This window comes from Peromyscus maniculatus, chromosome 2 (genome assembly GCF_049852395.1).
Source record: "Peromyscus maniculatus bairdii isolate BWxNUB_F1_BW_parent chromosome 2, HU_Pman_BW_mat_3.1, whole genome shotgun sequence".
Taxonomy (NCBI): domain Eukaryota; kingdom Metazoa; phylum Chordata; class Mammalia; order Rodentia; family Cricetidae; genus Peromyscus; species Peromyscus maniculatus.
The window spans coordinates 153,080,265-153,103,297 of NC_134853.1; the positions used below are offsets into that span (position 1 = coordinate 153,080,265).

Consider the following 23,033-nt stretch of genomic DNA (forward strand, 5'->3'; position numbering starts at 1 on the left):
CACATGCATACACGTACGCACGCATGCAGCATAATTCAGTTTGTGGATTAGAGGGGTGGATTGATGAACCCGGGAGACTCCCTCCAAGCTCACAAGCTCACTTCGCTCATCTCCATGGCATCCAGTTAACGGGACACTTCATTCTCTGCCCTCAGTACATGGCTTTGCCTGACTCGCCAGCTGCCTTCCCTGGGTCCCAAAGCCTGCGATCCCCATCTGCCAGGGACAAATCTGCTGGCTTCGTGGGTGGACAGCCCGATGCAGTCACTCCCAATGGGCACTACGCCCAGATCCGCCTTACTACGCCCACGCATGCTTTCTTTCTCTATTGTTGTCCCCTTGAAATTACAGTTATCCGTTGTTGAAGACAAGGTGCTCTCCGAGGAACGTGTCCTTAGGTGACTGAGTTATACAAACATTATCGAGTGTACTAACACACACCTACATAAAGCAGTGTACTACACACCTAGGGGGATTGGTATAGACGATTGCTTCAGGCTGTAAACCTGCACCGTTACTACCGTGCTGAATCCCAGGGCAGTTGTATCACAATTGTAAACATTTTCATCTAAACACAGATGGGGCGCCATTCAAGTTCCAGAGAACAGGAATTTCTCAGGTCCTTTGATTGCAGGCTATCACTGTCACACAGCCTATCAGTGACAAAGGCACCACTTCGTAGCACCCAACTAAACGTTTCTTACATTTTTCTTGCACTTCATTTTGCTCTGGTTCCCATAAGATATGCAAGTGGTTTAGTCAACCCCTAACCTGGAAACTGACTTCACCTCACCATGCTAGTCAAAGTGATACAAGCACAAAAGGCTGGCTTGGCTGTGGTTCAGTCCAGAGCCCTTCCTTCTCTGTGGAAGGCTAGGCGTTGACGCTCTCTGGCTCTGCAGTTTTTCCTTGCCCTCTTCTGACTCAAGCCTTCTTTTCACAGGTCTTCCCTTCCACCCTCCCCACCGTGTGTGCACTAGGGTGCCCATGTGGAGGAGGTCAAAGGACAACTAGGAATCGGTTCTCTTTGCCACGTGAGATTCAGAGTTCAACTCAGGTTGTCTTGGGGGCGAGCACCTTTACCCAGTGGGCTGTCCTCTACAGGTGCACTTCCTCCTCTGATCACCTAATGCCTGTCATAGGCTCAGCTTCTAAGACAACTGGCTTAACTCCAGGACCGTTCTCAAGCCAAGGGTCCAGATTACTTGGTATATTTTATCATTCTATCTGTTACAGACTTACCTTAGGCAAGTCACTCAAGCCCTCTGCTGACAGACAAGGCTCCAAAGACAGTCCAGCTCAAATGTGCCCATCCTTGCCCATCTCCCAACAGGGGCAGCATTCAGACTTTGGAAGGACAGAAACCGAGCATCCTGCTCAAAGGAGAAGCAGCAAGTTCCCTTAGACTCTCCAATTTTATTACAGGACATATTGTAATTGGGGGGATGGGGGGAGAAAGAGGCAGAGGAGTGACCAGATGGCAGCTGGGGATGTGCAGAGGCATCAGATGAAGACTCAGAAAGCCCCTGCAACCGGTACTTCACATAAGACCAGAATTGCTCAGTGTGGAGTCCACTCTGCCCCCTTTGGAGGCTGGGTGGCACACATGCACCATGCCTACAAGACGGCAGAGGCATTGCGAAGCGCTCAGGTGCTCTCCATCTCTGTGGGGCTCATGGAAGAACTGCCTCTCAGGACAAAGAACCTGTCAGAGCTATTGGCACCTGCTCTGCTTGGTCAGATCATGAGTCATGATCTTGTTTTGTTTTTTTGAGACAGGGTTTCTCTGTGTGGCTTTGGAGCCTGTCCTGGAACTTGCTCTGAAGACCAGGCTGGCCTTGAACTCGCAGAGAGCTGCCTGCCTCTGTCTCCTTAGTGCTAGGACTAAAAGCATGCACCACCACAACCTGCAGGAGTCGTCATGATTTTAAAGGATTTCCTTCCCACCACGGAGAAATGAGCAGGGGTGCTGTATCAACCAAGGCACCCCCAAAACCAAGACAACCCATGGAGTCATGTGGTTTGATTCACAGCTCCAGTACTCTGAGTGACCCTGGGAAGCCACTCTGCTTTCCTAGGACTCGAGTGTCTTGGTCTGAAAATAGGGGCGATTTTCCAGTTCACTGGTTTGCAGTGAGAACTACATGAGAAAACGCGTGCGATCCTTGCAGGGCGTCTCAGAGACTGTGAGGCGGTCTCATGGGGTGACTCATGAGCAGCAGGCAGGGGAGCCGGGCTCAGGGAAGGGCTGGCTACCAGCCTTCCTCCTCTGCTAGGGTGAAGACTGAGCCCCTGGTGGGCCAGGGGAGAGAATTGGGCACCCAGGGAACCGGGTGATGTCAAGGCCTTAATGCAATTGAGATCAGGCAGTTCTTGGGAGTGTGAAGCACAGGACGGAACCGGGGAAACGCTGGTCCTCGGAAGACTACTTGTAAAAAGGTGGAAGAGGAGCGAGGTGGGCATTTCCCCCCACGTGCAGCTGCGGGGACATCAGGCTGGACCCATTCGGGATTTCAGACCCAGCCATCATGCGGCTGCTGCTGGGGGAGGCCACTGCCCGCCTTTCTCCTCAGCATTCGGAATCTTAAAAAATATCTAAAAACTGTGAGAAAGTTCATATAAAAACACTTTCCTGTGTGCATAAAAAAGACTGGTCATGGTCAGTGGTTCAGGATGTGGACCAAGTCCCTAAGAGTAGCCAAGGGGACCCAGTGACCACAGAGTGGCAAATGCGTTTGTCTGCAGGACCCTGGGGGCCTGGATAGTGCTGTCTGTGGGGAGGCTGTGTTCTTTGGCCAGGCTACACTTCTATGGAGCAGGCTCAGGTGGGAGGTGTCGTGGGGACACCGGCTCCAACAGTCCTGTCACGGACTGTGCCAGCGGCAGGCAGTAGGGCTACCCCGGCCCCCAGAACCCCATTGGCGAAGTACAACCTACTTCACAGTGAATTTCTCCAACTTCCCAAACGGGACCGGGCTTGGGTCATCAGGTTAAGTGCCCTGGAGGGTGGCAGTGTCTGGCCTCCACTTCTGCAGAAGGGGTCTGTGCACAGGTTCCCACGGCTGTCTCCAGCTGACAATGACCCCAAGCTGGGGGCACTGGGCACAGAAAGCTGCCTGGGGGCTGGCCAGGATAGAAGGCTCTAGACAGGCATAGGGCTGGCAGCCTGGCCCTAGGGCCAAGATCTTAGATTCCTTTGGCTTGAGAGGGGAGCCAAGAAAGAAGGGGCAGTCTGTCTTTCCAGCCTAGTCCTTCTTCACACGGAGGTCCTGAACCATATCACTGTGTGGAAGGTCCAGGGAGATCACCCCGACCCTGTTTGGGGGGACTTGAAGTTTTCGGAGCCAGACGAGTAGGGAAGAGCTGATGGTGGTATGCTCTTATCATAGGCCCCTTCATCTATCCGCCATCCTTCAGGCTAAGTGAAGGGAGCAACCTCAGTTGACCTTGGACCTCTCTGGGCAGCCTGGGCATGAGGTGGGGACCATTTCCAGGGTGAAATGGATGGAGGGCACTGTGGCTCCAGGGCGTGTGGAATCTGTCTGCCAGGTTCTCACCAGGTCCCGTTTCTCAAGGACTCTAGGCACACTAGGGCTGGAGGAGGGGTAAGCCACGCCGGAGCCCCTCCCTCAGGAACTGCATGTAGGTGGCTGTGGACGGGTCCTCGAAGGTCGATGAGAAGCTGAAGACGTTCTTCTCCACGTCTTCAGGCTTCATGGAGGTGATGTCCAGGAAGTAGTTGGCGTTGATGTGGTGGACCTGGGGGAAGGGCTGGGTGAGGAGAACTGGGGAGGCCAGAGGCCACATCTGCCCAGGCCATCTCATCACCGGCTTCACTCTGGGGTGACAGCAAACCAGTGATCACACTGAGGGTGATCACACTGGCTAGAGCTGCCCAGGCCAGGCTGTGTCCTTCTTCCTCAGCTCCCACGCAGCCCTCTACTGAGGGAGTGCCTTTCAGAAAATACACCTTTCCATACCACCTTTTCCTCTACTCCTGTGCCCCCCAAATGGCCTCTCTCTCTTCTGTTCTCATGACCCCTGAATGCCTATCCAAATGTCCGGTGCTCAGTGTGTATCCTTAGACTCTCTCTACTCGGGCCCAAATGCCACTGCGTCCTTGCCTCTCTGCAGAGCTTTGCAGAGAGCGGACACATATGTGAGGAACGGATGAGGGGACTATGGAGGTGTGAGATGCCTGCCAGTCAAGAGTCCCCCAAATCCTGTCTCCTTGTCTTAAGGACCTCAGGGAAGGCTCCACGGGGTAGGAACCAGAACACACACGAGCCACCTGACTGTTCCTTCGGGCCTTTCCTCCCCAACACTTCCAGGGGCTTTTCTCACCTGAGCCTGGGCCAGCATAAGCCTCAAGCACCCTGTCCCTTCCCCTCCATCCAGCCCCAGCTCCTGCTCCTGGCCACCGCCCCCTAAAGGCTAGCCCGCCCACCACCCTCCTGTCGCTCGGTCTTCCCATTCTGGTAGCATCGAGACTGAAGACTGGGCAGCTGCTCAGAGTAGGAGCCTTGCTCTACTCGTCTGAAAATGGGCGCATTTTCCAAAGCTGCTGTGACCTGATGCCAGGCCCTCCGAGCAGCCTGCAGGGTGAGGGGGATCTGAAAGGCTGGCTCAGGCCAGGCCCTCCTCTACTCCTCTCTATTCTTCCTCCCTGGCTACAGTGGTCCAGGGAACGTTCCCTGGGGCCATGTTTTGTCCACTGAACTGACAAGGTTCCCTTGGGGACATGTTGACGCTGTTGCTGCACTAAGTACTTTGCTATGACCCCCCCTCCCCCACCAAAGTGCCTCTGAAGTCTCCTGCTCAGGATCCCCATGCCAGCGATAGAGATGACAGAGGAGGAGAGCACCTCTCTTGTCCCTGCCCGCTGCTCCCTGTTCCCTGGACCCACCACGGTGCCGTTGGGCAGGCAGATCATCATCTCCACAGGGAAGCTGTACTTCTCCAGATGCAAGCCCGCCAGCTGCCTGTGGAGTGGGTTCTCCTGCTGGATCTGTGGGGACAATGACATTTCCTGGTACCTGGGCCTAGTGCTGTCTTGGGGACTCCACAGGCCGCTCCCCCGGACCCCTTGCTCACCTGCAGGTCTTCCAGTTCCTTTACCAGGGACCAGGTACTGATGAAGCTCTCATTGAGGAGGGTGAGGATGGGCGGGCTTTCCAGGACAGTCTCCCGGAGAGTCCGCCCTGAACCTGTTCAGGACAAGGCCAAGGGTGAGTAACCCCATTTCACAGCAATGATCTCAGTTTGGGTAAACCTGTGGGCTGCAGAATGTCTCTGCACCCAGGAGAAATAACAGGCTGAAAGAGTACATACTATCCAGGAGTGCTGGCACACGCCTGTATCCTAGCACTCAGGAGGCTGAGGCAGGAAGATTACTATGAATTGAAGGCTAGCCTGGATTATATGGTGAGTGAGTTATAGGCTAGTTCTGGCCACTGAGTGAGACAAATAAAAAAGCCAAGAACAGCCCCCCAAGGGGCAGATGCTCCACGAAGGGGTGGTGGGACCAACACGAACATCCTGGCATCCTGGGCCGAGGCTGGGGTGGCCAGGAGCGTGTTAGCAGTGACAGTATTGCAGTCCCACTTAGCTGTCTCTAGGGCCTTTACACAGGCACTTTCTGCCCCAAACCCTCCTCATCCCATCATGCAGCAAACCTCTACTGACCCCTCAGAGTCTCAGTTCGAAAGTCACTTTCTCCAGGCAAACTTCCGACCCCCACTCCCCAGTTCACTTCTGTTACCTTTGAACTCTATTGGACGCCCAGAGAACTTTCCAGAAGGTCTTTGTTGAACATTCTGGATAAGAAACCCAAGCCCAGCTTCTGGCACTTGGAGATTTTTACTTTACAGAGTACAAGATACACTGACAGTCAGTGTCACGACTTGGGAGTCAGGACACTGCCCATCTCACTGCCGAGAAAATGGGCTCGGAGGGGAAGTTGCTTGGTCAAGGTCACTGAACTAAAATGGCCGAATAGGAACACACCTGCTTGGCCTTTTCTTCTACACTTAGCGTCGTCTTCTAGGCTCAGCGCAAGCACAGCAAACCTCCCCTGGGACCCATCCTAGGTGGCCCAGAGCCTCATGTGCCCCTTCCATAGGTTATGAAGCTCCCCACTTTCCCTTAGAGTCAACCAGGGGTTTTCCTCACCTCAGCAGGACTGGTCATCCAGGGCCCCCCACAGCAAGATGGAATGCACAAGTTTGTTCTCGGCCTTGGCCCTGTCAAAGGCTTCTGTGAAGGGCAGGTAGTTGACCTGTGGTCAGACCAAGACAGAAGCTACTGAGTGGTGAGGTCCTGTTTGGGGCTATGCATGTAAAGTGTGTATTTATCCATTTGTGTGTGTGTGTGTGTGTGTGTGTGTGTGTGTGTGTGTGTGTGCGAGAGAGAGAGAGAGAGAGAGAGAGAGAGAGAGAGAGAGAGAGAGAGAGAGAGAGAGAAGAGGCATGGCGTGACCCTTCTCCAAGTTTAGAGTACCAGGGAGGAGTCCAATGCCGAAGCTGGCCCTGAGCCCCAATGTTCCGGTACAGCACCCATAACTAGACCACAGCCTCTCGGAGCCTCATCCGGGCCTTCGTGCCCCGCCTCACCTTCTTGAAGGGGTACATGGCCACCTCCAGGCGCCGGGCAGCTTCCTCCCAGCTCAGCTCCTGCTGCCACTTGATCTCCTCAAACACAAACTGGAGGGGTTCTCCCGAGGGCAGGTGGCTGTCAATCATGTCGCCATCCTCATCCAGGATCACGGAGGGCACTGAGGGACCCCTGGCCTCCAGCTCCATCTGGGCCGGAAGTCAGTGGAGAGGGGTGTCTCAGAGGGAGGCCCTGAGAAACCTTCAGGGGTGGTCTCCTCTGCAGAAGTGGGAGGCGGGGCCCAGGGCAAGGCCTTGCGGTGAATGTATTTGGGTAGGGGCACCCGAGTGCTCACCTGGGGTATGTAGCCGATGTCCACCTCCATGTTGCTGGTCTCACTGGCCCCATACAGCCACTCCATGTCCACATTCAGGGATCTGGGGATGCCAGGGTGAAACAACATCACCATCAAAGTCACACGTCAGGTGCCATCTAGTTTAATGCAAGCAGTTGTCCTGTTAACAGCTGGAGACACTGAGACTCCATAGGGTGTCACTGGGATTTTGACAGCAGAGCCCGGGCCAGGCCTGGACAGTTCACAAGGGCTCTCATAACATGACCCACATACAGCAGAGAGGTGGCCAGTGCCTCACTGTAGGGCACAGGGTGAGACATCAGTAAGAACCATGTTGGTGCTGAGGTCCCTGGAAGAACCTCCCGGCTGGCTCTTACCTGCCCAGGACAGCAGAAGTCAGGCTTGGTCAGTGCAATCTGAAGGTCCGCCACACGGGGGAGCCCCAGGACCGCCAAGCAACAGTCTGTGCGCGTGACTGAATACCCTCAGGCCTGTCCCTGTGGCCTGGTTCCTAGACACAGGCCCAGAAGCAATAGATCTTGTCTGGTCATCTACCTCCTGTGTTATTTAGTCCAGGACATCGAAACAGGTACACTGAGGCCGGCCTCCGCCCCACTGGGCAAAACTCATGAGATCAGGTGTACTACTGTGTCTCTGTCCTGCCCCTCTCCCTCAGTGGGTGGGGGCTCTCCCAACCACTGCTACCCTTGCTGCATGGGTGAAACAGGCCAGGAGTCAGTCTTCTACCTGGAAGGTGAGGAAACTGGGGCCCAGAGAGGGCCAGGGCCTTGCCCACAGCCACACAGCCCATTGCTACCAAGAGCAAGTTTTGAATTGGGGCCTCAGGACTCCCAGCAAGGTGCCAGCCTTGCATAGATTCTCATGGGTCTGCTGGAAGTCCATTTGCTATCTGGGAAGGCTCGACTGAAGCCATCCCCACCCTCCACACCCCCCCTCAGTTCCCCGATCTGCTGATGGGGCTGACCCAAACAGGCAGATAGCTGGCATAGGGCTGTCCTAGAAGCTCCACCAAGACCCTGTGGTGACCACCTTCCCTCCAGCCTTTCCATGGGCCACTTCCTGCACTCCCCAAGGGCTTGGGCTAGATGTCACCTCTCTGGGAAGTCTTCCTGGACTCCCATGGGCCCTGCCCAGCTTCTAACCTTCCCTTGGGCGTCACAAGTAGGCCAGGTCGGGCTGTCTTAGGAGGACAAGAGACGCTAGCTTCAGGGAGGGCCTGCTAAGCAGCTACAGGACAGTGGTAAAGACCCTAGGGGTCTGTGTCTCTAGAGCCTCCATCTGCAAACTCGGCTTCCCCAGAGATGGAGGGGTGCCTGGAGATGTTTGTGAGAAGACAGTGGGACCCCTTAGCTACCTCACGCTGCCTCCTCTTGGTCAGCAACAAGTTCCTCCCAAGTGGTGGTGCTGGGGACCAAGGGAAAAGGCAGAGACTCAAGGGTCTCTGGGCCCCTTGATGTCTGAGCTCAGGGACCTCGACAATGAACAGGAGCAGAATGCAGTAGCAGGGTGCCGAGGCTGTGCCCGGGCCAGCTCCTACCTGTGATTGGGCACGAACAGCCGGAAGTCACGGATGTGTGTAGCATCTTTGGACAGGATGATATGGCCGGTGAACTGGCCGGGTGAGAACCAGAAGGGGAAATCAGGAGGCTCACTGAGCTGGAACTCGGCGTGGATCCTGTGGGGAACGGGGTTTGCTAAGCCTGGACCCCTCCCCAGTGTTCCCCAGAGCCTAGGGAGCCCTGGCCAAAGGATCGGGGGCAGAGAGAACTCAGGGGATGCCGCTATTCCTGAAGGTCCAGTCTCTGTGCCTGCCTTCCCTGAAAGCCTGGCCCTGACCCCCACCCCAACATCCTTCTCCAGGGTAGGGGCGTAGATACGAGCCTGTGCGTGCGTGCGTGTGTGCGTGTGTGCGTGCGTGCGTGCGTGCGTGCGTGCGTGTGTGTGTGTGTGTGTGTGTGTGTGTCCCCGTTCCGTTTCTGGACCTGTATGTGAATGATACCACCCTGGCCACCCGCCAGTTGCAGTTCAGGGCTACGCAAAGTTCCAGACACCTCTCCCCAAACTGCGTGCCCTCTAGGGAAGCCGTTACTCCCCTGACCCACTGAGGAAACTGGGGCCCAGAAAGCCTGTGCCTATAAGGAAGGAGGCGGTAAAGTTGGGGGTCAATGGCGAGGCCTGCTCCTACCCTTCCAAGCATCGGGACACTCACCGGAACATCACAGTGTAGTAGGAGTCGCTGATGGCCGTCAGGCAGGCCACAGTGCCCTGAGGGGCGAAGCGGGTCTTCACGAAGGGCCGGGGATGAAACATGCTCAAGAGCCGGTGGATGATGACCTAGAGACAGCAGTGAGAACCTGGCTGGCTGGCTTGACGGACCCTGGGGCCTGGATCTGTAAGCGGAGGCCCAGGGGGAGGGAGATCGAAAGGGAGGGATGCCTGATGCTGGGGTCCAGGTTCGGCTAGGAAGGGCCAGGAGGGGACTGCGTCTCCCTGTGCGGCCCTTACCTCCTTGTCCTTGGGCGGCGGTGGGTAGAAGCGGTTGTTGGACAAATAGCCCGTGAAGACACTCAGCTCTCCAGGGATAATCCACCAGGGCTGGCCCAGCTCCTGACCTGGAGGGGGCAGGAAGGGCCGGAAGTGGCGGGCGGCGAACACGGCGGTGGGTGAGGCTGCAGTGGTCCAGTTGCGGAGGCCTGACAGAGCGAGGCGGGAGACCTGGGGACAGGGACACCAGCACTCTAGGTCTATGTCCCTCGAGCCCCGCCAGACCATAGGCTGGGACAGCAGAGGTGGCATGGGGAGGTCGTGCCTCAGAGATGGCCACAAGCTTAGCACCATCCTGCCCGAGAGAAGCTCATGTCACACACACCCTGCCCCCGCTTCAGTGGCTTGCCAGGGCCAGGGCCAGGCCAGGCCAGGGCCGCTTACTCAGGGCGCCCAGCTGGAGGTGCCGCCTGGCCTGGAACAGGGTGGTTGAGCTCTGGCTTCCCCAAGATCCCACCCCTATCATCTACATAGGCCTTCAACCAGTCCTGGGTGCCAGGCCCTGCCCCAGGCTGCCTGGCTCCCTCAGGGGGTCTTGCTTCCCCTCAACCACAGCTGACCAGAGTTTGGGTTTGTTGTTGAGTCTAATGACGGAGGGAAGTGAAAAAACCCAGAAAACTCCAGAGTTAAGAGCAGAGTCCCAGGGAAGAGGAGAGAAGGTCACCCCCAGAGAAGGCCCTGCCTCAAGTCACCTGCCCCATCGTGTTTGGGCCCCGAGGAAGGCCTCCCCCTGAAGAGTGTGTGTGTGTGTGGCAGAAGAGGTCAGTTAGCAGCCTCAGGGCTCTCCACATGTGCCACGGAGCTCAGAGGCAGGGCCCTGGAGGCACGTGGCCCCTCGGTACAGTCCCGCATCCTGTAGCTCCTCTGTGATATTACGGCTTCAGACAGGGCTTGTACCCCTTGAAGCATCATTACCAGGACAGAAGGGCCACCACACCCCTGGGATCTGGACCACTGGGAAACTGCCAATCCTCACTGGGCAACAGGCCCCTCCTTCTCTCCCTCCACAGTGGCAAGAGCCAGGCTCACAGGGAGGCAGCAGGTGGAGAATGGTCCAGGAGCTCCCTCCCATCCAGATGAATCTAACAGGCAGGTTCTCAAAGGAGGGCCAAGCTGAGCTGCCTGCCTATTGGCCCTGCTCACAGGCTGGCCAACCCTGCAGGGCATTGCCAGAGGAAAGGTTCTGTCCTGGGGCGGGGTTGGGGCGCTGCCCAACCTCCCTGAGTACAGAGGTCCCCCTGGTTCCTATCCCGCCACGCTCTGAGAGCTATCTGCTGGGCAGGGCCATCACAGCTGACCCCTCCTCCACTTCTGTATGTTTCCACTTACAGAACTGCCCCCTGACATGCCCGGCCACCTCAATGTGTTGTGTCCCAAGTGGTGATATTCTCTTTCTTCTTATAGCCCCTACTTGGGCAGACAGCTCACCAGGCACCGGTCCCCAGCCAGGAGTCTGCGTCACCCGCTCTGCTCCCCAGGTCCCATCAGCAGCCACACCCTGCTCTTTCCCCTTCTGTATCCTCTGGGCTCTTCCCTCCATCCATCCCCCTGCCTCTACCCACTCCAGGAACTGGTCTGCTTGCACCTCACCCCCAGCCTGGAGAGCACAAAACTGATTCCACAACCAGCCCACTGAGGAATTTGGCTTCTGTAAAGCGAAGGCTAAAAGTCAGACAGAGCCCCTCAGCCATCTAGTCTCTTCTCTCGCTTCCCCGTTAGCCGGCATGCCACTCGCGGGCCCTGGGCCAGCCACACTTGCCCTGTGGCCTGCCTGGCACTGTCTGTCACAGGCTCTTGCTCATACAGAAGCAGGGCTCTGCTGAGCAGGTACGGGCTGGGCATACAACGATGGCTGCTCGTGGCAGAGAGAAGAGCAGGCAAGGAGGTGGGAAGTAACCCCCGCGATTAGGAAGGAACCCCAGAGGATTTAGGAGAGGGACTGCCAGCAGGATAGGGAGGGGAGAGCACAACCCTGCAATGGGGCTCACTGTGTCCTCGGGGCCTTGAGCTGGGAAGAAACTGGTAACACAAGCACCTGTCTGCCTCTCCCCTCCTCCCCTTCAGGGGCTCGTCCTCCCCATAGTCCCGGCCAGATGCTGCACTGTGCATCCAGGTCACTGGCATTTAACGGAGCACCTGCCACATGCCAGGAGTTGGCTAGGTGCCCAGGAAACCAACAGACAGAAAGCGCCCATCATCCGGGCTCCATGACTCTAGCTCTTTGCTCCAGCCCACCAGTTTGTCCCTGGGGACCCCTCTGTCAGATGTCACCTCTGCCAGGAAGCTCTCCCAGACTTCCCCGTGTAGGGAGGGGCTCCGGCAGCTCCCTCCTGCCCTCCCACCAGACTGAACTGGGAAGCAGGCTCAGCTTCTTGGATGCGGTGGGCGCACTGCGGGACACTGGCATGGGGAAGGAAGGGGAAGCGGGCACAGGCCTGTCCTCAGGAGCAAGTGTCCACAGGCAGTTTCGACAACAGCGGCCCCTCCCTCCCGTGCCCCGACTCACCCCTAGGAAGCCATCTTTGCTCTTGGTCATGGTCTCTGTGAGCAGAGGCTGGAACCGAGCTTCTATGGTGAGCGTCTCCTCGCTGGGGTCACGGTGCAGCTCCTCCTCCTCGTAGCCAGCCGCAGGAACTGACCCTGTGGGACAGAGGTGGCCGAAGAGGCCCTGCTCAGGTGCCAGGCTTGGGACAGGGCTAATAACCAACAGTCACCAAAGCGACAAATGCCATGCATGGGAGTCTCCTTTCAGCGGAGCCCAGGAGCAGATGATGTTATTAGCAATTCCATTTTGCAAATAAGTGGAGACGAAGTCACGTCCCCATTGTCACATACTAGGCAAGGAGGGAGTCAGAACGCAAAGCTGGGCCTGTGTCACTCTGAATTCATGATTAGTTATGACCTTCTTCTGGATCTTAGGGGACTGTGAGGGACTCATTCAAGGGAATCTTAGCAAAAAGAAAAGCCAGACGCATCAGGCTATGATGCCACTGGATGAGCATCGGTGGGCGGAGACTTGACCTGCTTCTCTGCTCTTCTGGATGGTTTAGCCTCCCTGCATGAAGAGTTTAGGGCTGGCTAACTTCTCTCAGCTCTCTCACGGGAGATGCAAAATTCCTCATATTTCCCATGTGGATGGAGCCACAATCCAGGGTTAAGGGGAGGAAAACCGACTTCCAAAGCAATGACAGAATGGTTGTCTGTGACAGAATGAAACATGGTACCTCTATCCTACAGGCTCCCAAGGACAGATGAAGAGACAATGCCCAGCACTTGGCGGCACTGGTGACTAGTCAAGCCAAATGGGGTACATCATAGTCATCAACCATAGTCATCAGAAGTACCCAGGCTCCCTCCTCACACCACAGCTGCTCAGAGCCTACCTCTGCCTACCGAGTGGAACCTCTAGGGGTTAGACTCAGGAAACTGCCCTTTAAATTACCAGTCCACAGCAGCCCGGTTCAAAAGATCACTTTTGGACTGGAGAGATGGCTCAGCAAGACTCAGTGAGTAAGTACTGGGCACCTGCCACATGAGCCTGACCTGAGCTCTGTCTCCAGAACATGGGCTGCACAACAGAAATTAGAGAGGCTTGGCCTCAGCCGGGCAGTGGGAGGCAGAACCAGGGGGATCTCTATGAGTTCGAGGCTAGCCAGATTTACAGAGTGAGTTCTGGGACAGCCAGGGCTACATAGAGAAACTGTCTCTAAAATCCAAAAATAAATAAATAAATAAATAAATAAATAAATAAATAAATAAGAGAGAAAGAAAGAAAGAAAGAAAGAAAGAAAGAAAGAAAGAAAGAAAGAAAGAAAGAAAGAAAGAAAGAAAGAAGAGAGAGGCTCTGCCTCAAGGAAGAGAGCCAACTTCCAAAACTTGTCCTCTGGCCTGCAGGTGTGTGCTGTGGCACACGCATGTGTGCATGTGTGCATATGCACTAATAATAAACAATATTTATATGATCATTGTTATTTCTCTATTTGTAAGTCAATGCAGTAAAACCTTTGTTGTTACTTATCTATTTGAGACAGGTCTTAGGCTGGCCTGGAATGTGCTATGTAGATCAGGCTGGCTTAAATTTGTGGTACTATTCCCTCTCTGCCTCCTGAATGCAGGGATTATAGGTGTGTATCACCACCTCTGGCCAGTAGAATTTTAAAACAGCAATCTGTATATCAGAGAAAGGAAGGGAGGATTATGAAGTTTGCCTCACATACTGAATGATTTTAGCGATTTAATTATTAAGAACTGGGTCTTGGTGGCCCAAGCCTTTGTTGTTGCTATTGTAGAGACCCTGTCTCAAAACAAAACAACAAAAATAACTGGACATGGTGGCACAGACCTATGATCCCAGCTACTTGAAAAGCGGAGGCAGAGGAATCCAAAGTTCAAGACTAGCCTGGACTCTATAGTGAGCTGAAGGCCAGCTTAGTGAGACTCTATTTCCAAATAGATGGGGCTGGAGAGATGGCTTGGTGGTTAGGAACATTGGCTGCTCTCCCAGAAGACCTGGTTCAATGTCCAGCACCCACAACTCTAACTCCAGCTCCTGGGGATCCGATGCCCTCTTCTGGCCTTTGTGGGTACTTCACTCATAGGGTGCACATACATGCAGACAGACAGACATGCAAACACCTAAATAAATCTTTTAAAATTTGCATTTTCACCTGACCATCCTCCTCTAGCAGTGACCACAGGACCCTGAGCCAGCAAGTGAACATCCTTCACACCCATCCCTGAAAGCTGGTAAGCCCATGATGGTCCTATGGTACCTGTCCCTGAAAGTAACTGCTTTCCTCTTCCCTGCCTCTCACCCACGGACAGGCTTCCACAACCAGCTGGCGTCCAGCGGGTACCTAAGATCCTAAGTTTCAGGACAAACGAAGAAACTGGGGAGGAGGCAGGAAGCCTGCTTGGGCTATACAGCTTAGGCGAGTGGTAAAACATTTGAGTATCAGGAGCAAAGCTCTGTGTTCAATCTCCACTAGCTCCAAAGGTTGGAGGTGGGGGCGTGACAGTGGTAGGTAGGGAGATGGCTCACTTGGTAAAGCATGAGTTCAGATCTCCAGAACCCATGTAAAAAGTCAGGCAGAGTCGTGTGTGCCTGTAATCCCAGCGCTAAGAGGTGGCGACAAGAGAATCCTGGCAGCTTGCTGGTCACCAGCCTGGCATAAGTGGAGGAGTTCCAGGCCATCAAGAGACTCCGCCCCAAACAAAGGGTGGAAGGCCCCGACGCACGACACTTGACAACCGACACAGGTTGTCCTCTGAATATCACACGGGCACCCACACTCACAAGTGCGCCGACACACGGCCTGGGTGGGGACAAGCACTTTATAACTTATTTGAGACTCAGATCACCCGGCTCTTTCATTTTAAGAAAATTAACAGTTGCACCTGGGCAGCACCGGCTGGTAGGAGCAAAGAATCACACAGCACCCAGGAGCTGTGCCAGAGCGCAGTGGAAAGAGCTGTGGTTCCCGCTTCCTGACTCTGCAGACTGGCCACTGCGCGCAGCCTCTCTGAATCCTCAGCCCCGCCAGCCAGGGCAGAGCCCGGCCATCCAATGGCCAGGTCTAACCTGGTTCTCTGCCTTCTAGCCTGGCAAGCGGGTGTCTTCCATCTCCTGAAGTATCTCCCATCTCCTGATGAGGTGGCAGGGAGGGTAGTGAAGGAATGTTAGTGTTACCATTCACAATCGCGATTGAAATGCGCTTGGGTGCACCCACCAGCCAGAAAGTGGTGGTGGTGGGGTGGGGTAGGGGGACCCGACGTGATATGTGCGCCCCGTGAGTACCCAGCTTCTCTGGTACCTGTCAGTTTCTCTGCAATGGGTTTGAACTCTTCTGGGCTGATGTACATATCCTGGTCAGTGTCCAGCGAGGAAAAGAGAAAGAGGCCATCGGTCCCCAGAACCTTCAATGCTGATTCCTGTTTGGGAGGAAGGGCTGAGCTGACCGGCCCTGTTAGGCCCCAATCTCCCCTCTCCCAGTCCCGGAGCGGGCAGCTGCTTCCGGATACAGTAGCTCCTGCCATCCTCTTCCAGAGTCCCCTCCATACTTGCCAGCCCGTTTGTTCAAATACCAGCTCAACAGAGTTCCTTGTCCCCTTACTAGTCGCGGCTGGTCCCTTCCTCACATCCACGCCTTCAGCCATTGTCTACTCCGGGTGCCCTCCCTCTCCTTCCAGGGGCCCGATCCTATTTACCCTGCCCTGGCCATGGTCCCCTCCAGCCTCCCCAGTCCCCCTTCCCGGATCGGGGGGCAGAGCTTCACTCTGCGCCTCCGTCTGCAGCCACTGTGCCCGGCAGCCCCGTGCACCGTCCCCCTCCGGTCCCCGCCGACCTGCCGCGCGGCCGCCTGGGCGTCGGCGAGGAGCGCGCAGGCCCGGGCAGCGGCGGCGGCGGCCACGGCGGCCACCAGGGCTCCGAGCAGCAGCGCCAGGGCGCGGGCGCGGCTGCGGGGAGGCGCGGGCTGCGCGGCGGGGTCCGGGCTGTGCGGGCGGCGCGCGGCGGGGCGGGCCCGGCCCATGGTGGCGGCTCCCCGGGCTCCCGGCCGCTGCGAGGACGAGGAAGGCGCGGCGCGGGCGGCGCGGGGCGGGGCGGAGCCGGGAGGGAGGGCGTCAGCGGGGCCGACTCTGCGGGCCGGGCTCGCCCCGGGGAAGAGGGACGCCCCAAGGGCGCGGCGCCTTTTCGCCTGGCCCACCAGCCCTCTGTCCTTATCTCACCTCTCCTTTAAAAATAATTAATTAATTAAAAAATAAATTGTTTTAGACATCCTTTTACTCTGTAGCTCAGGCTAGCCTGGAACTTGCTGTGTTGTCCAAGCTGGCCTTAAATTTGCAATGATTCCCCCTGTCTTTGTCTCCTGAGCCTTCTGAGTATGATCACCCTCACCCCTGCACACACACCCGGTCTGTCTTTCCCTTCCTTCCTCCCTTCCATCCAGAGTTCAGTCATTTTTGCAAAACATGCGTGCCATTTTTGAAGAAAGCTGTTGAAGTCATGATCTAAAATACCCGTTGGGGCTCAAGAGGACTCATGAGGACTGGAGAGGTTGGGTTGTTGCGCAAGCTTATGGACTTGAGTTTGGATCCCCAGCACCCACGTTAAAAGGCCAGATGTGCTTGCACGCATCTGTAACATAGGAAGGCTGAGACGAGAAGGTCCCTGGGACTGGCTGGTCAGTCGGCCTAGCCAAACAGGTGGGCTCCGGATTCAGCGGGAGACTGTGTCTCAAAAAATATGGTGGAGTGAGAGAGGAAGACACCTGATCTTGACCTCTGGCCTGAGCGTGCACACATGCAAACACACACATATGCACACACACACACACACACACACACACACACACAGAGAGAGAGAGAGAGAGAGAGAGAGAGAGAGAGAGAGAGAGAGAGACGGGTATTCACAAATCTGTTTTATCATACCAGAACAGGACATGGCTGAACAGGTTTTATGAGGCTGGTGCTCAATGGTCTCCAATGATGGCCAGACCGGGCCTGTTCTCCACAGGGTCTTCAGGCATCTAGAGCATAAACAACCAATAATGAAGTCCTCACCTCCCCTTCATGGTCCAGCTAACGGGCCCTTCTTCAGGTTGGTCACACACAGGTGGGAGCCCCGAGACCTTCACAGCCCAGGGCCAAGGTTTCCTCCTGTGTGTGGAGAGTCCCAGAGGCCCTCCTAGGGGCCGTGGAGAGAGGGAGTCAACACTCCTGGGACTGCAACCCTGGCAGGTGGTTTAGTGCCAATAGTCACCAGCTGGATTTGGCTGACTCAGGGAATAATGTCTTTCTGGAGAGCACTGGGTATGCTCCACTAAGGGCGTTAGAAAAGGAAGCTATGCAATTGGAGGAAATGTCTCCCTATCGGTCCATCCCCAGGAGCCCTACTTCCTGTCAGGCTTCCTTTAATTATAGCTGGCTGCAAGGCCCCAAGGTGACTGCTCTTTCCCTGAGCGCATCGGGTGTGAATTTCTAGACAGAACTCAGTCTACGGAGAAGAGGTGTAGCCTTGGAGACCACCACCAACTCCCGTGTACCAGCGACACCCCCCACCCCGACCCCTAACCCCACCCCGTGTGCATGGACTAGTGGAGTCCAGGCCATTGTTTGCTAGATGGGGATTGGCTGGTTCATAATATTGTCTCATTTTGTTCCCAGGCTACCTAACCAGGTAAAGTTTACCTGTCTGTTTATTTATTTATTATTGGACTCGATTGGGGGCTGAGGAGATGGCTCAGGGGGTCCTCAGTGGGCACAGCCATGAGTTCAGATCTCCAGCACTTTCGTAAAAAAGTCAGTATAGGGCCCACCTGTAATCCCAATGCTGGGTACCCACAGGCGCTGGGGTGGTGGTGGGGTGTCCCCAGAGTTCACAAGCCAGCAACCTTAGGTAACTGGTGAGTTCCCAGATTCAGTGACTGAGAGGCCCTGTCTCCAAACATGAGATGGTGAGCAAAGCTTGATTTTGCTGATATCCTGTAGCACTTTGGTCACAGTGCCAGGAAGTCAGGGTCTCGTCTTCCCAGCACCCACTCATGGCCTTCCAGAGGTGGGCACTCCACAGTGTCCACTGGCTAGGTGGCTTCCGGGAACCGTCCCGGGCTGTGGGCCTGGCCGAGCCTTGCCCTGTGCTCTGACTACACATCCTCAGAGGACGAGGAGGGCCTGACATCTGGTGTTGATGTCCCAAGTTCCTCACTGTGCCACTTCCAACTCATTATAGCTAATGTTTGGGGACACCCTACATAAAACAGATGCCATTAGAAAACCAAATTCTGTTCTGTGCGGAAGCGCAGCTAACAGAGTGCAGAGCGGGTTAGGAGGGGAGATTGATGAGCCAGGTCCCCAGAACACAAAGGAGGGGAGGCTTTGCCCAGCTCCTTTTATTTATCACACTGGGTTTTGTCAAAGGCATAGATTCCCTGCTAGTCTCTGCTGCCCAGGCAGGGGCGGGGGTTGGGAGTGAGGGGTACAGGTTTCTTAAAGCTTGGGAGGGATGTGAGGGTGAGGTGAGGTGGGGTGGGGCCTGATCAGGCTGCTGCACTTTATGCAGAGGTTGGGGGTTTTCTGTGTCCTGGCCTGCCTTTCTGTGATACCTCCATGGTTTTTTGTCTGTTTTTGCTTTCTTTTTTGTTTTTTTGGGGACAGGGTTTCTCTGTGTAGTTTTTGGTGCCTGTCCTGGATCTCACTCTGTAAACCAGGCTGGCCTCGAACTCAGAGATCTGCCTGGCTCTGCCTCGGAGTGCTGGGATTGAAGGCGTGCGCCACCACCACTGCTCCTGCAGGGGGAGCTGCTGCCCCCCTCCTGCTTCCCCCCAGTCCTGTGGCGGCTAGCCAGGGAGGGCCATTTGTTTCTTCTCTATCATCCGGACCCGGGAAAGGTAAGATTTGACTCAACCTCCACCTCTGTCATCTTGGCAGCCAGTGGTGAGCCCGGTGTGTGGGAGAACGGTGCCACTTGGGGAAACCAGGGCTTCTGGGGCGAGGCAGAAATAACTCAGGCATACCTGGAGCAGGTGCCCCGCTGGACTAAATAGGACCTACTGTGTGCCAGGAGCTACTCTATATCCCAGAACACAGTGGGGGGAAGATAAGGTATCCCCCGTCAGAGCAGACTCCTCTGCAGGGCAGAGATTTGCTGACATACCGAGGTAACTTCAGATAACGGTGGCCCTGATGGGGCAAGTAAGGTAAGGCATGGGTACAGTGACACACAGTGACACAGGCAGGCTGACAACCTCAGCTGACAGGTGACGTCATGTGGCAGCCTGAAGGGGCGGAAGCAGTCAGCTGTGGGAGGAACACCCGAGCAAATGCGAAGGCCCCCAGGTAGAGAGCGTGTGGTATGTTCAAGAGCAAAGGGGCTGGAGAGATGGCCCAGTGGTTCAGAGCTCGTGGCTGCTCTTACAGAGGACCTGGGTTCGATTCCCAGCACCCTCATGGCGGCTCGCAACCATCTGTAAGTTCAGTTGCAGGGGCTGTGATGACGCCTTCTGGCCTCTGTGGGCACTGCATGCTCACAGTGCACAGATATGCATGCAGGGAAAACACCTATACACATAAAACACACCTGAATACATCTCAAAGTAAACAGACAGAAGATCAAAGAAGGCAGAGCCACTGGTGGGGAAAGCGGCAGCAGAGGGACATGGGGACATCAAGGCTCTTGCAGGCTATGGCCACAAGTTTCAGGCATGGCTTACCCTCCCCAGCAACACCCCCAAGCCAGAATCTCATGTATCCCAAACTGGCCTCTAACTTGCTATGTGCCCTCGGATGACCTTGAACTCACTCCTGGTCCCCTTGACTCTGCCTCCTGAGTGCTGGGATCACAGGTGTGAATCACAGGTGTGCATCATCATGCCAGTTGAACTTTTTTTTTTTTTTTTGAAATAGGGTCTCACTATGTAGACCAGGCTAGCCTTCTGGTTGTGACTCTCCTGCCTCAGTGTCCTGAGAACTGGGATGACAAACATGTACTATGATGGGCTGCTGGAACTTTATTTTATTTATTTATATATTTATTTTGTTTGTTTGTTTAATGCTGAATGCTGTTTATTGAAGGAGGGAAGAGGTCTTAAATACAGGCTTACAGCACAATGGGAGAACCCCGGAGGGCAGAAGTTTGCTACCGATATTTTACAATCTTGCATCTAAGCTGTTAATGCCCATTATGCAGGATACACAGACAAGGAACTTCCCTTAAGCATTCAGGAGGGTGGAATCCAACAGGGAACTAGCATAGGGAGGATATCAAAGTCAAGGTCAGCAAGCAGGCAACAGTTACCCAAAACGGGGCCCAGGACCCCAGAAGTCCCTCTTTTACTAAAAAATGAGCTTCTGACTTAGGTTGCGTGGGACATCAGTAGGTCACCTTACCCATCATGGAGATACCTGCCCAGGCCACACAGGCGTTCTGTCTTAGGTTGGTGAGCGTCCCCCAGGCATTACCCATCTCTGAATACTCATTATCATACAGGCTCAATCGTGTGTGAGCTGCAGAGTTATCTGCTGTCAAAGATCTCAAAGTGGCACTGGGCTTGCAATCTGTGTGTTTGACACAGAAAAGACCAACAGAAGTCCTAACCCACCCATAGCCAGTAGGCTAAAGGCAACTGAGCCATTCCCTTCCTTAACGAGCCTTACTGCAAATTGGAGTCCTTGTAAGATGGTATCCCAAAAGCAAATAAAACTTGAGTTCATAAATTTATAATTTTCAAAGCCAATCGAATGTATATAACTACTGAATTAAATTTATCATACCCAATAGAATGAAAGATTAACTAACTGTGGTAGCTACTTTTGCTGCCAGGGTCTCCACTGTGCTAGCTGTAGTAAGCAATTATGAAATGTTAATCCCAGAAACAGTGGGCTGCTGGAACCTTAAACAAAAATCAAAACACAACAACTCTTCTACTACTAGCCAAAAGAGCAGAAACAACCTAGAATTTCACCGCTGAATGCATGTTACAGCATAGTGAAGCCTTAAGGCAAGTAGATAGATGCAAAGGCCACAGATGTTAGGAGTCCATTAACAGGAAAAGTCCACAGTGGGCAGATCCATGCAGAGAGAATGGATAAGGGGGTCGCTATGTCCTGGGATGGAAGAATGTGTGTGACTCCTAACAGGAACAGTTTTTTATTGTTGTTGTTGTTGTTGTGTTTTTTCCTTTTTTTTTGTATTCTAAAATTAGATGAGGGTGATGACAGAATGACTATAAATATACCAAAAATATTAATTATACATACCCAGCAAATGGATAGATTTTGTGGCATGTAAATGATATCAGCAAAGCTACTTGGGTTTGTTTTTTATTTTAGAGAGAGAGAGATCTCATATATCTCTGTATGACCTGAATCTTGCTAAGCAGCTAAGGATGACCTTGAACTTATGACCCAGCCTCCTGCTTCCACTTCATGAGTGTTGGAGTTCCAAGTATGCATCACTCCATCCTAATTAGAAGGGAAAGGACAAAGACTGGAGGTGTCCCTTTGAGAGTGACATCACCTGGGCTGGGCCGGTGCAGGTGCAGGAGAGAGGCTGGAAGATGCAAAGAATGTTCTAGAGCCAGAACTGGCACTTGCTGGTGGTTTGGAGGGAGAAAGGAAGCAGTATGGCTCTGAGTTCCGACTCTGGTCTCTAGCTCACTGGCTGGCGTTTCCATCCTGAGGGAGAAGCCTGGTTGGTCCAGTCTGCCAGGCTACTAGTGTTGGAGGTCACCTTTCTGTGTGACTGTAGGCCACAGGGAAGTAGGCCATGGGCTACTAATTCCAGAGCTGCCTGTGAATGACATCTAAAGTCCCAAGATCCAGTGAGGTTGTCGGAGGATGCTGAGGAGAAGCAGGCATTTGGCTGTGTGGCTGCAGATCGATGTGCCTGGGGGTGGCAAGTAGCTTCAGTTGGATTCACAGGCACCGGCAGGGCCGGGACTAATTAGCTAGAAGGTAAGTCTGTATTGGGGACCTGGATGAGCCTGGCATGGCTCCTGTGGTTTCCAGGTAGGGGGAGAGGTTTGTCTACTGAGTCTCCTGTGTGGCTCTTCAAAGGAAGGAGGCAGATGCCCAAGGATGTCCCAAATGAATACTGATTGTAGTCTGGTGAGAACAGAGACCTTGGCTTAGCTAATCTCACTGCGCACCAGCTTCCTGGGGCCTTTGAACAAAAACAGTAAGCCAGTCACAACCCCAGATGGTTGTGGGCATCACTGGACAGGGTTGAGGACCAGCTGGATTTCCCTGGTGAGAATTTTGGGGTGCTGGTCTTTGAATGCCTGATATAAGAGTTTTCCTTTACATACTGCCCCTCTACACACACACAGGCAAACACACACCCTGATGCCGTCTAGGACCAGAGTAGACAGGAAAATGGAGGTAGCCGAGAATCCAACACAAGTTGCTAACATCGGTGTGACATCTGGGGCCTTCCATGAGTTAAAGTCTGATGGGCAGCTGATACGAGACTCACTGTCCCAGATTCTGCTTTACAACATACTGGGGACATCATGGTCCTTTTGAGCCAGAGGTTGTCCTCCACTACATAGGGAGTTCATGGGCAGCCTGGGATACATGAGACCCTGCTTCAAAAACTAACAAAATTAACTGTCTTGAGCCAGTGAGGGGACTAGGAGCTGTCCAGACTTGGGATGGTGGACATAGCATGTGGGTAATGGCATCAGGGCACAGCCGCCTCTGGGAACTGCTGATTGGCCTGTGCCAACTTGCCTCTTTGCAGGTGAAGTGCTAGCTCTTCCTGCCTCTCCTCCCTCCCAAGCAGTAGGAAGCATCTAGACCCAGAATGAAGTGGGCCTCCAACACCCCCGGTGGAGGGGCCTCCGGGCCAGCGAGTTCCCTCTGTGGCAGCCCAGGCCTGGCCTCCTCCACCTGGCTTCCGCTGGAGCCCCTGGGCAGCTAGCAAATCTTCGCCTCTGTTTCCCATTTCACCCTACTCAGGCTAACGGCAAACGCTCGCTCAATGAGAAAAGCAGAAAAGCATTTGGATTTATTGCTTGGAGAGTTT

At 54.5% G+C, this 23,033-nt stretch overlaps 1 protein-coding gene across 1 annotated transcript; it reads right to left on the reverse strand.

Moving 5' to 3' along the window:
- Positions 1-1,401: 1,401 nt before the first annotated feature.
- On the reverse strand, positions 1,402-16,056 carry Selenon (selenoprotein N). Its single transcript, XM_006975699.4, has 12 exons — positions 15,856-16,056; positions 15,325-15,442; positions 12,018-12,151; positions 9,473-9,682; positions 9,177-9,301; positions 8,505-8,642; positions 6,947-7,028; positions 6,612-6,800; positions 6,172-6,277; positions 5,095-5,207; positions 4,907-5,008; positions 1,402-3,759 (listed from the first exon to the last, which is right to left on the reverse strand). The coding sequence occupies exons 1-12, from the start codon at positions 16,039-16,041 to the stop codon at positions 3,589-3,591; spliced, it is 1,674 nt and encodes a 557-aa protein (XP_006975761.3). The 5' UTR covers positions 16,042-16,056; the 3' UTR covers positions 1,402-3,588.
- Positions 16,057-23,033: the final 6,977 nt, after the last annotated feature.